This window comes from Chenopodium quinoa, unplaced genomic scaffold (genome assembly GCF_001683475.1).
Source record: "Chenopodium quinoa cultivar QQ74 unplaced genomic scaffold, ASM168347v1, whole genome shotgun sequence".
NCBI lineage: Eukaryota > Viridiplantae > Streptophyta > Magnoliopsida > Caryophyllales > Amaranthaceae > Chenopodium > Chenopodium quinoa.
The window spans coordinates 5,577,081-5,590,594 of record NW_018744304.1 but is presented as its reverse complement, the minus strand read 5'-3'; the positions used below and the strand labels follow the sequence as shown (position 1 = coordinate 5,590,594).

Here is a 13,514-nt window from a genome sequence, read left to right as displayed (position 1 = left end):
CCCAGTCGCGGTTGCCGACCACCTAAAACAATTTTTTTTTTTGTGTTTTAATTTAATTAAAATAACATTTATTAAAATTAAATTAAATCAGTCCAAAAGATTAAAATTAAATCACATTAAAAATTTTAAAATTAGGGTTCTTCATAAAATTAATCCCAATTTAATTCTAACTTTTAAAATTAAATTGATGATCATACACAAAACACTTTTATGCATAAATCAATCCGATTAAAATTATGAATCATAAAATGAATCAAATTAAATCAAAATCAAGCACAAAAATCATATTTTAGGGCTAGGATTTTCGAAAAAATTCGAAATTTAGGGTGAGGGGGTTCGAAAATTTCGAACATATTAGGGCTAAAATTCGGTCTCTTCATGGCTATTTTGAGCATAATTAAATCACATTTAATCAATTCCAAAATTTTAATCACATTAAATATAATAATTGAACCATAATTAAATTAATTTCTCCCTCTTAATTGATTATAAAATTAACGTGGACATCAAATAATCGTATTATTATGATCTAGCTCGTTCATGCAAGAGGCTAACTGATACCACTGTAGGAGTTTATAGGTACTACGCAGCGGATATAACATGAATCATATTCAAACAAGTACCAATCCCAAGAATCACATGCATAACACGCAAGACACATAATCATACCTTTGACGCGTGAATTCCACAAAGCTATTCGACAGGCAAATCAGGGAGAGAATAGAGCCCCTAGCGTTGCTCCTCTACTTAGTCCACGAGATTCGAACGAGCCGTCCACCAATACTAGATTGGTCGAGTGATTGAGGAAAATCGCGATCACCACCTTTATGGACAACCGACCACCGCACGAACCACCACCACCACGAGACACCACCGGCGCCAATAAGGAGGAGGAGAGCCGTGTGAGAGAGAGGACTATGAGAGGGGTTGGGTTTCATGTTTGCTAATTAGGGTTTGATCACACTGATTAGTTAATTCCTTACAACTTCAAACCTAGGCACCTAGTCTATTTATAATCTCATTATAATTAGACTAGGGCACGAAGCTCAAAACTCCTTCTAATCCACTACATGGCCGGCCACCTAGAGTGATGAGGCCCATGATGGGCCTCGTCCTCTAATGCTCGATCTAGCCCCTTTGTGTGACCTTATAGGATCCGTCCAATTGGGCTTTGGGCTATTTTACTAGTCCAAAGATCGTTAATACCTCTAGCTATGGAAAAATGACGACCCAAATGTACGAACTTAATTATCTCCATAATTTGATCCACATCCATTTATATATCTAGTAATTGCACACTACGAAGACATAACTCCTTCAACTGGGAAGAGGAGGAAGGTGGGAATATGGTCAGTTTGGTGGTGATGGATGATGGTCATGGTGGTTGAGGTGGAAGATGAAGGATTAATGGAGGTTGGATGGTGTTTGGCGTTTGGTTAGTTGAAGATCGGTGTAGGAGGGAAAAGCAGGGAAAAAAGAAGAAAAAAAAAAAAAGATAACCTTTTCTCCAGGTTACCCGTGAACCCTATCCCTTTCCCTGCTAAAAAAAAGGGATAGGGTTTGGTCAACTCACCAAACAATCCATGTGAACCCTATCCCTTTCACTGCTAAAAGACTTTGTGTTGATGCCTCTTTCAGTGAGGATTCTTTATCTGCTGGCTTAGCATGTGTGTGTATAGATAATCAGGGTACCTGGGTAGAAGGAGTTGCTGCCCACTGCCCTACTATAAGCTCTCTTCATGCTGAAGCCTTAGCTATATTGGCTGGTTTATACTTGATTAAAGACAGCAACTGGATTGATGTTACCATTTTGTCTGACTGTCTCAGAGCAGTCACTGGGATTAATTCTGTTGATACCCCAACTGATGAAGCCTCCTATTTATACCAAATATGTAGGGACCTACTTCAACAGCTTGTCAATTGCAGGTTGGTTCATGTTCCGAGGCAGAGATTGCAGCTAGCAGATGCTCAGGCCAAGGCAGCCAGAAGGGATCTAACTAGGAGCAGGAGCGTTCTACTTCCTAATGTACTTTGGCTATAGGATTTTAATATGTTTCTTAGACATTCTACTACTAGGACTAACAGTGATTCAAATATTAGTCTTCTTTTTGGCCCTGCGTGGCAAACTGCAAATAGGTGATGTATCACATGGGAACTACTTACTTAACTCTGATCCTGGCCTGTACTATATTTTGCTACTTATTAATCTAATGTAGTTGCTCCTTTTAACCAAAAAAAAAAAAAAGAATAGGAAGGACACTTTTAAGACCTAAATGGGTCACCAAATGCCACACAAGTTTCCTCAATACAGTTCTTGCCATCTTGGTGCGTATTAAACCAAAGTTTCTAAACATAAAATGTACACATATAGTGAAAGCGGAGGCTTTATAATGGTTTCCTTGTGCAATAAAAGGAACCAATGAGATTTGGTCAATCCAGCCATAAAAAGAATCACTTATATTCCTTTTGTTTTTCTCCATTAAAGTGAAGAAAATCTCTAGAAAACCCCACAGTCCCACTTGTGAACTATGGAGTAAGGCCGTGACCAATTTTACAAAAGTTATTGTGTTCTTTGTTTATTGTCTTTATTGTTTCTTAACCTTTATTAATCGGTAATTTTAATCGGTAATTTGAGTACGTAAATCAAACTCATCTTTTATTTCATGAGAGAAGTCCTATCAATCCCATTCACACATTAACTAATTCATTTCTATATACTATGCACAATTCTTCCTAAAATTGCGTGTAAACTTTTGTCATTTAAATCAAGTATAGGTCAAGGTAAAAAATTCGTATTATGTTTAGGTAAGTATCTACTCCATATTATGTTTAGGCAATAGAATATCTATTCACACAGTTACAACCTACAATAACAACTAATTAATCTGATGAGCAAAGTTTATTTACTTGAATAGTTGAATAGAAAATAAGTAAAATTATGAATGACCAGAGTGCATTATATCCTTTCGAATCATCATATCACCTTCTTTTTTTTTTTTTTTTTTCTTTTTTTTTTCTCTTTTTGTTACCTTTTCAAAAATTCTTTATCAAGATAATTAATTACTATTGTTTAATGTTTATAGAACATCATTTCTATAAATAGCATATTTAATCAGTTAAAAATAAGTTTTAACAAAAATTCCATCAAAATTTGATCATTTAACTATTTAAGCACAATATTATTAGTAAGCAATATTATTAAAAATTGAATGAGTGATTGGCTTTTAGATATTCTAGGGATCAACTAGCCAAGTTTAGCTATATCTCCTATCATCTAGTAAAAATAGTTTAATATACGAAAGGTGGAGAAAATCAAGAAACCAAATCCACAAAGTTATGAGAACAAAACTTGTCAAAATTAAGTTGGTAATTAAATAGTTTTGCTTATCATTTTTGAACAAAAGTCACATTACAATGGCATTCAATTCTATCTTGATCTTCTTCTTTGGTGTTTCCTTCTTGTTCATAGATGCCTTTGCCTCAGGGCCGCCCGCAGGTAGAGTTATTTTTGTTAGCACTCATGCATGCATGTTTTACAAACTAATTGGAACATTCCCTCTCCTAAGGGCCCTAATTTAAGTCTCCATTTGCACTAATCTTTGAATACATTATGATTATATTACTCGTATATTACAATATATTTATATAGTAGGGAAAAGACAAAGTTTAAAAAAGGATAACAATCATAACGTACTTACATAGGGTAGCTAGGTCAAAATATAAATACCTAAAATATTGAAATTGCGGATGTCATCTGATCTAAACTACAAATTGGTTAAGTCTAGATATAGTATGTCAATTATGTTTGAATCTCACACAAAACAAGATAATAGAAATGGGCACCATAAGAATGTTTACCCTTGACTAACATGTGGAGACTCATCAAGATTTCCTTAGTTCGTGAATAATCTATTATACTATAATATTCAGATTTTTTTTTCTCATTTTCTATATCCTTAATTTATACTTCGTATAATATAACATGTTGGATAAAAAAAAAACCACCACATTTTGAAGAGAATGATGCCAAATAAGTTTCATTATTATTCTTATTCCTTGCACAAATTAATAAATTATACCTAATTTTTTTGTTAATGTTCAATTGGTTGGAAATATATGTAGCAAAATAATTGTTGTATTAACATAAATTTTAATGGTAAATTTTGCAGTGTGCTCATCGGGTAAGAGGCAATCCCCAGTAGATATCAACACATATTTTGCTATACTCAACAAAACCTTAGAACCGCTTGAAAGAGAATACCATTTTCATGATACTCACAACACTACATTTGTTACTGATGGCAAACATTTGGAGGTTAATCAATTTTCTATATCTTTTCTTCTAATTCTTTCAATTCACTTGATTTATAAATTACTCCCACAAACTTCTTCCCGCTAGTTATAAGTAATTTAATATGTAAATACTTTTCGGAGAGAAATATAAATTGATTATACGAAAATTAGAATTACAATTCACAAATAAATTGGATTAAGTTGAAATAATATAATTGTCTTTATTTGAAAAAATTAGAATATAGCAAAAGCAAAATAAAATACCTAGTTTATGAAATGACCACTTTAAATGAAGGGTGGAATGAATTTTATGTAATAAAGAATAATATGCTATAGCAAGAAGAATAACCCTTTTGGGCAGAGTAAACCCTTTTCAACATTTCTGTAGCAAGAGAGCAAACAAAAGTTTGAAAATAGAAATCTTAGTTAAAACAATTTGATGATAATGAAAAATACAACAAATCACATTAATATGCTTCAATTTGAATAATTGGTCATTTTTATTTTCTCCATGATTTGTTATTATCTTATTTTTTATCTTTTATACCCTTGGCACGACATAAGAGTGGTTGATAATATTAGCAGAAATTAATCAAAAATAATTAAATAATTTGGAAATGAAATAAAGAAAATTAATATAAATAGAGAGTTTCATTATTAATTTTTTAAGTATTAAAAGTAAATACATTATTAAAATCTAATATACGTATTATATGCTTTTTTATTACATAAAAAATTATGTAATTATTATACTGTCAAGAATAGAGAGAATAGTGATGTGTATTTCATGTTAGACTATGTACAAGTATATATACAACCTAACGAGATTAGATTTTATTAGTTCGGCCCAATTACTATATACTAAACAGGCTTAACATATACTCTATACTAACTAAATAATCCGTCATTTGAAATTTCGACTTGAAAACTGACTATCATAAATTTTACTATAACTAATATTTCGTTGCTTTTTTTATCTCTCTATTAGTATGAGAATATTACCCACTATATATTTATTTTATCACATTCATTGCTAATTTAAATCAATAAAGGTTAAACCTTGCTATTATATTAGGGTTGAAGTTTTGTTTATCTGTACATAAATAATAAGAAATTATTTTGAAATCAAAATGCGTATCCATTATGCAGATATCTTTAGGTGGGAGTGGAGGATTAAAAATTTATGGAAAGACATATAATTTGACACAACTTCAATTTCATACTCCATCCGAGCATCGGTTTAACAGTGTCCCGTAAGTCATTTTTCTCATTACTATTTACTTTGTCTGGAATTTAAACCACCTCTTTCTAATTAGTCATCGTCCTCCTCGTATTTATTAATGGAGATTAGACATTGAAAAAGATAAATAGGAGATTAATTTATCACATATAATAAATATGTCTAATCTCTCACCCTATACTTACTACCAAGTATAATAATGCATATAACATAGCTCTTTTTTTTTTTAACAAACATAGGTGGTTTATTTTATTTTATTTTATTTTTTATTTTTTTTATTTATTTTTTTTTTTTTTAATTTTGTGTATATGCTAATAAAAGTTGGATGTGTGCATGAACCACGTAAGATATGCTGCAGAGCTACAACAGATACACGAAGCCGCTGATGGCAGCCGAGCAGTGGTGGCGATTCTATTCAAATATGGACCACCTAGTCCTTTCATTGACATGGTAATCATACGCTTTAATTTTTTTAGTCTCTTATTATCATTTATGTGGTTAAAATAAAATATGTTTGATTGATAAGAATAAAACTAAACCAATTAAAACATCATTTGAGAATTTGTTGGTTCCTTCCACAATGAAAATTGTTTCAAATGTAAAATTTAAAATCTTAAATTTGTAACTAGCTTTTCTATTAAAATCTTAAAATTTGATAGTTGGTACTATATGGAAAAAGGTTATTCTTTCATACGAAGTACTCTAGAGGTATAAAAGAAAGATAAATGAGATAATATAATTAAGTAGTGTAAACTTCTCTTTCATTTAATAAGTAATGTAAAGTAGTAAAAGAAATTTTTGTACACCTTACCAAACATAGCTTAATTAGAGCCTTTATTTTTTCTGGTGTTCCACCCGGTTCACCCTTGGGCTAATTCGGATTCGGAAATCAGTTTTTGGTGGTTAGGTTCTAATCTTCTCCCAATTGTTGTTGCGGGGGGATCGAACACATGGTCCTTCTACCAAATGTAGCCCTAATAACCACTACACAATACAACAACCAATTGATTAATTAGGGCCTCTATGCATGGTTCATGGTATTTTAATTAGGGCCTCTATGGTTCATGGTAATCTAATTAAACCTTTTTTTACTTCATATCTATCATTGTTACAAAGTAAGCCATTAAGTAATAAATTCAAACAAAATAAGTTTAAATACTATATACTATGTATTAAATAATTAGTCCTATTCTGATAAAAACAATTTTAGACAAAATATTAAGCAAAACAAAGTCTTAACTATTAATCAATAAGGGGTCTAAAACATATTAGTCTTAATCACATGGGGCTTCCACTGATTATTAGAACAAGCTAAGAGCATGACATACGCAATAAATTGAAAAACCTTTGTTAAAATATTAATGAAGAAATAGTTTTTGTATAAATGTTTCCAAATAACAAAAAAGAAAACACAACCACGCTTTTTATGTCCCTTTGCATTATTATCATAAGAGGTCAGCACTTTCCTAATAACTTCATACGACTATATATATATATGGTTCTTGTCAAGCCAACATTCACTTGCGTCGGTTAGGAAGAATAAGCAATCATGCATGTCTAATGTTATTATGTCATTTTTGGAGCCCCAGTTGATCTCAGAGATAAACATTTTAATTTATCTCCTCTCACAGCTTTATGTATTGAAATCTGTGTCACTTTATTATTTTACTTTTATCATTTAAAAAATAAAAGAAAATGATTAAATTGTGAGAGGAGATTTATTCACAGCATTTATCTCAAAGAGAAACTTGAATTTACCCTTTTTTTAATCCGCAATTTTTTTAAATTTCTTGATTTTTAAATCCATTTCTAAGGTAAGTCTTGTATGTGGCTAGCCACATGGGGTGGCCACATTAGGTTATAAGAGTAATCTTCATTTATATGTATAGGTAACCTCAATTTTTTCATAAGAGTAACTTCATGTTATTCATAAAAGTAACCCAAATTCATTATATAAGTGAATTCAAGTATTTTGACGGAAATTTTGTGTAGAACTACCCTAAAGATAGGGTCATTTGTGAATAGCTACCCATTTCTTTTTTATTTGTTTAGAACTACCCACAAGTTTGAAAACATTTGGGTAGCACTACCCATTAACATTTTCGTCCAATTAAAACGTTATCGGAGCTCACTTTTTTCACTTTTGCCACCCAATTAACTCTCCCAATTTGTATAAAGGTTTTAATTTACCTTAATTAACCTAATTAAGGTTTTAATCATAATTTATTTTAGGGTTCATGAGTGTAGTATTATTTGGGGATTTTAATTTATGAGGTTTGGGGGTTTAATTGAATGGAAAAATTGATGGGTTAATCCCACCTTTTGAGTGTTGAAGATTAATAATCCCACATTTGGGATTCTTTTTAATAATCCCACCTTTGATATCAATCCGCTCAAAATACTCCCGGGTGACCAGTGACCGGCTAAAGAGGTAATTTTTTTTTATTAAGTTTATTTTACACGTGTCACAATTTGATTTGTCCCAAATTAAAAAAAAAAAAACACCACCTAAGCTACACCACAGCCACCACCATCCCCACCACCCCACCACCCAAACCCAAAACCACCGCCACCACTAACCGGACCCGAAACCAAACCACCGTACCGCTATCCACCCCAGCCAACCCAACCCTAAAACCACCTTCGAAAATCAACCCACAAGCAACCCCGTCTCCCCGCAACTAACCTTCGTCACCACGCCGCTCCGGCCAGCCATCCCCAACCCAACTCCGACCTTCTCTGTCCCCTATTTCCGGCGCGCCGATCTTACCTATCCCCCATTCCCACCGCGCCTTCCTCCCCTGACCTCCATTCATGTCAAAAACCCACCAAATAAACCCAAAACTACCTTCCAATTTAATAATCGAAAATCCACCAAATCGAAGCCGGAGAAAAGGGAGGGAGGCCGAGATCGGGACGGAGGAAGGGGAGGGCTCGGGATTGTGGCGGAAAAATGATTTTCAAGGGTTGTCGGATGCTTGGTTTTCGATGGTTTTTGTGGCGGTGGAAGGGAGGTTGGTGGTTCGCGGGAGGCGGAGAACGGGCGTCGGCGCTAGGGGAGTCGATTTGGGCGATCGGCGTTGTTGGGTGGTTAGGGCTGAGCAGTTGATTGGTGGCGGGGAGGGTGGCAAGGGGCTGGGCAGCTGATTGGTGGTGGGTGGTGGGTGGTTTTTTTTTTTTTTTATAAAATATCACTTTTTTTAAAATGTATTTTATTTTATTTTTATTTTTTTGACCATTCATAGGCCGCCACGTGTCAAATAACCTGTTATAACAGGTTACTTGACCTGTTGGGACTATTTAAAGTGAATTGATATCAAAGGTGGGATTATTAAAAAGAATCCCAAAGGTGGGATTATTAATCTTCAACGTTTAAAAGGTGGGATTATTCCCATCAATTTTTCCTAATTGAATTGGGGTTTTTGCTTATTTTAGCATTAATTGACCATTGTAATTGAAAAAAGTAAATAATTGGACCAAAATAACGTTTTAATGGGACAAAAAACGTTAGTGGGTAGTGGTACCCAAAATTTTCCAAACTTGCGGGTAGTTCTAAACAAATAAAAAAAAATGGATAGTTCTTCACAAATCACCCTATCTTGCGGGTAGTTCTAGACAAATTTTCCATTTAGAAATAAGTAACTTCATTTGTTCTTTCGAGTAACCCCTATTCTTTTATTTTTTTAAAAAAATGAAATAATAATTCCACTTATTTAAGAGAGTAACCGTTATTTCTCATTTAAGTAACTTACATACGCGTTAAAATAACCTCATTTGCTCACCAACGTAACCCTTTATTACTTGATTAACTTTCTTGTATGTGATTATGTGAAGTGGCCACACTATGTGACCAGCCACATATAAAACTTTGTGAATACAGAGTATATCACTTTCTAAAATAAAGAATTAATCGTAATAGTATAGACTGCATAGATGTTAAACTTTCAAAAGACATTTTTAGTATTAAATTTTAAATTCTTAGAATGGAATTCAATCAAAGGTGGCTTATAATTCAGGAACATAGTTGTGTTATTCAAAAGAATATAATACGTAATATACATACTTCTTATTAATCAATCAAAACAGAGTAAATAATACTTCGTACATATTTATAGAAGAATATGTAGCTTAACAATTTGTACGTTTATTTTAACCTTGTACAGTTGTACTATTGTCGGATTTGATTTTTTTTTTCCTTGTTTTAGTTGAAGCCCCAGTTGCAAGAACTAGCTAAAAAACCTTGCACACAACAAAGGATTGACATCCCAAAGTTTGATTTGAGCTTCTTGAGGAAATGGCCACGCGATTATTATCGATATCTTGGCTCTCACACTTCTCCTCCTTGTGATGAAAATGTCATTTGGAATGTGCTTTGCGAGGTATCTATCTATACTCCAATACTATATACTAAAGTAATCACCAAGAATATTTAAGAAGTATACGTGTTACACCTACATTAAAGAATTTCCCGCTAAAAACTTTTTTTTTTCATTAAGAAATAATTAGATAACGGATGAAAAAAAGAGAATATAGAGCCTACAAAATAAAAACAATAACTTTAAATAAATAAAATATTAAATATATACATGATTTATAAACAAATACAAACTTATAATAATATATAAATAAAAAAAAATTTCCTGTGAATATCCGAGCGTTGCTCGGGCAAAGAACTAGTACTATATACTAAAGTAATCACTATAGTTATCCGTTAGGTACACATGTCACATTCACAACAAAAATTTTCCCGCCCAAATATTTTTTAGCCTTTTTTTTATTTCTTTTTTTTCCCTTAAAAAATAACATGATAAAAAAATTTAATGAATAAAAACTTACAATAATTTATAAAATATTTTAAATAATGTATCTTACATGAGAATTTTAAAGATAGACATGATATGAATTCAAATTCAAAAAAAAAAATTTAAAAAAATGTTACATATAAGCCATTTCATTAAACTAATTCCATTTTAATTATTATCGTCAACTTAGGAAAAAAAAAAGAATTATCGAATTTATCATTTATTCCTTTGTTCTGTACTTTTCAATCGGAATTATAGTCATGTTAACAAATTTTATTTGGATTAGTATCATGACAACTTAATTCTTAAAAAGAGTAAATAAGGGCATGTTCACTATTTCACTTCAGCTTAATTTCAGTTCAATTCAGCTCCTAATTTTCTTCTCTCATAAAATATTCAGTTCATTTTAGCTCAGTTCAGTAAACATGAACATGCCCTAAGTTCTCAGATTTAATTTTTATATGTAAGTTGTAGTTAAAAATTTATCACTATACATGCATATTATAACATAATAACATAATTAAAATGTTTTTGTTATAGGCTAAAACAATATCAGTGGAACAAGTGGGTGAATTAAGTGCTCCTCTTTGTGAAGAAAACAAGAACAATGCACGGCCCCTGCAACCATTGAATGGAAGAAAGGTCGAGATGTATGATGAGGTTTAATTTAGTTGATTTAGCCATTTGTTTAAATGGGGCTTGCAATTGTCTAGCTAGCAAGACAAATTTTTAAAGAGCTAGTACGACTCTTTTTTTTCTTCCACTTTTTAATTTTTATCATTTATTTTTTTAAAAATGTATTGAAAAATTATGAGTAATAAAACAACATTTTATTAGTGTTTTGTGGGAAACCACTTTTAATACATTTTTTTTTACATAATAATACCAAATGCATGCCGGAATTTGTTAAATCCATAAAATTCTGGCGTTAGATCAATCACGTGTTCGCTATTTCTCGTATTAAAATAATTTTATACTTTTTCCATTTCACACACCTGTTTGCTATTTCTCGCATTAAAATAATATTATACTTTTTTCCATTTCACACACCTGTTTGCTATTTCTCGCATTAAAATAATATTATACTTTTTTCCATTTCACACATTGTAATATTTCTCTATTTGCACATGTTTTCTCTTTTTTACTCTCCTTGTTAACAACATAATAAGTCCATATCTTTATTCCTCTCTATTTCCTTCCTCTTCTTAAAATCGGTGTCCCGTCACCATGTTGCAATATTTGGGGAACGAATGAAATATGATACTAAATTTTCTACAATCGAAAGAAAGCACAATCAACTACCAAACCGTCCAACATATAAATGTAATATACAAGTAGTATAAAGAATTTCGGATCCTTGTAACATCTACTCCATTACACGATAGAATTGATCTTAGGAATATTACACCTAAAACAGACCAAAACTGCTAATCATGTAATGACTTCCAAATAGGGAAATTAAATATTTAATTACAACAATAAAGATTGAATGATTGGAAAAGCTTAAATAATTGATATCAGGTGTATAGTAGCCACCTAGTTAGGATTTCATAGTCATAAACATCTATCATGGAGATACTATATTGTATAAAACAACTGTATTTACTACATACTAATCATTGAATTGATCTAGGATTAGTTTCAAATGCATGGCAGTTAGCTTCTAATAAACCACTTTGGTCTGTAGTTAGTGGATTTGGTTGCAAGCCAAGATATTTCATTTGTGCATCTCAATAATAGAAGATGTCACCTTTAACTAACTTAGGGCCTGTTCTCATTGACTGAACTCTGCTGAACTGAACTGAGCTGAGCTGAGCTGAACTGAACTAAAATGAAATGAATATTTTATAAGAGAAGAAAATTAGGAGCTAAACTGAACTGAGCTGAGCTGAACTGAATTTCAACGTAAGAGAACAGGCCCTAATTCGCAAATATTACACATACATAAAAATCTAGGATTAAATTCTATTTATCTGCCTTTGAGAGTTGAATCTTTTTCAAGTCCTATGAAATTTTTCAAACTTAATTGTATTCGGATATGGTTATTAATACTACATCCGATTTTTATTAGTTGCGAATTTGGGTATTATTTAGATGAATACGCATAATTCTATCTTTGTGCACCTAGATACATGTAAAAACATCTCTGAATCACGTGATTATAATGAACTAATGAAATATGTACTAGTATAATACTTACCTCCGTTTTTTATTAGTTGACACGTATTTCTTTTTAGGAAGTTTTTTTAGTTGACACGTTTCCTTTTTGGGTAAGTTTTATACCTTGCTTTTTAAGTGTACCTCACTTACTTTATCATTCTCTCTTACTCTCTCTTCTCTCCTTAATATGTGTGCCTAAATGAAACGTGTCAACTAAATAGAAACGGAGCAAATAATTTGCAAAAGCAAGAACATTATGGGGATATTGTAAGTTTGGAAGCGTGTGAGAACAATTATTAAAATGGAGTAGTAATTGTTCACATACCCTGCACAAAGGTGGTTTTTTTTTTTTTGAACAAAGGTGGTTAACATAGTGACATGTATAGACAAATGACAAACTTGTCTTCAGCATAAACCCTTAGCTCGAGCCAGTGGCGGATCCAGGATTTTATGGGTGCTAGGTCACTATTATCCATCAATCCAAAAAATGGATTATATGAAGGGTGATTTTGTGGAGGAAGAGGATGAATTTTAAGACTAATAAAACTTGATATATCACATGTATTTTTCCTTTCATTCTAAAAATCAAGTTACAATTTTAATGAGATTAATTGATATTACTCATATAATATACGGAGTAGGTTACTATTATGGACTACATAGCTAGGATTAAATAGATAAAAGCACTGGCGACGGATTAAAAAATATCCATTATGGGTTCAGATTTTCGGAGTTATCGAACATTGCATAAGAATTTATTGAATACATGTAATAAAAATTAAAATGAAAAAAAATATACAGTCATAAAAATGAAATGAAGAAATTGTTTTTAGAAATTAATAGGCTAGTATATAAATTGTGAAGTAAAAACAAAATAGTCAAACAAAATGTATAAAAGTTTTTTAAAAAAAATTAAAAATTAAAAATATACATATTCTTTTATTAAAGTAGGAATAATGTGGTGGGATTTGATCCCCTGCCTACCTAAGAAAGACTCCACTCAAAGCATTTACTTTACC

General features: G+C 31.7%; 1 protein-coding gene across 1 annotated transcript; it reads left to right on the top strand.

Moving 5' to 3' along the window:
- Positions 1-2,993: 2,993 nt before the first annotated feature.
- Positions 2,994-11,513, top strand: LOC110695811 (alpha carbonic anhydrase 1, chloroplastic-like). The gene is made up of 6 exons (XM_021873039.1): positions 2,994-3,496; positions 4,170-4,315; positions 5,443-5,546; positions 5,881-5,983; positions 9,739-9,912; positions 10,876-11,513. Exons 1-6 carry the CDS (start codon positions 3,415-3,417, stop codon positions 10,999-11,001), a joined length of 735 nt encoding a protein of 244 aa, XP_021728731.1. The 5' UTR covers positions 2,994-3,414; the 3' UTR covers positions 11,002-11,513.
- Positions 11,514-13,514: the final 2,001 nt, after the last annotated feature.

What these genes read in the sequence shown, in the direction of transcription:
- LOC110695811 (XM_021873039.1), top strand. Translation starts at nt 3,415, where the DNA reads ATGGCATTCAATTCTATCTTGATCTTCTTCTTTGGTGTTTCCTTCTTG. An exon ending in CATCGGTTTAACAGTGTCCC is followed by an intron (nt 5,547 to 5,880) that starts GTAAGTCATTTT and finishes GAACCACGTAAG; the next exon opens with ATATGCTGCAGAGCTACAAC. An exon ending in TTTGGAATGTGCTTTGCGAG is followed by an intron (nt 9,913 to 10,875) that starts GTATCTATCTAT and finishes TTTTTGTTATAG; the next exon opens with GCTAAAACAATATCAGTGGA.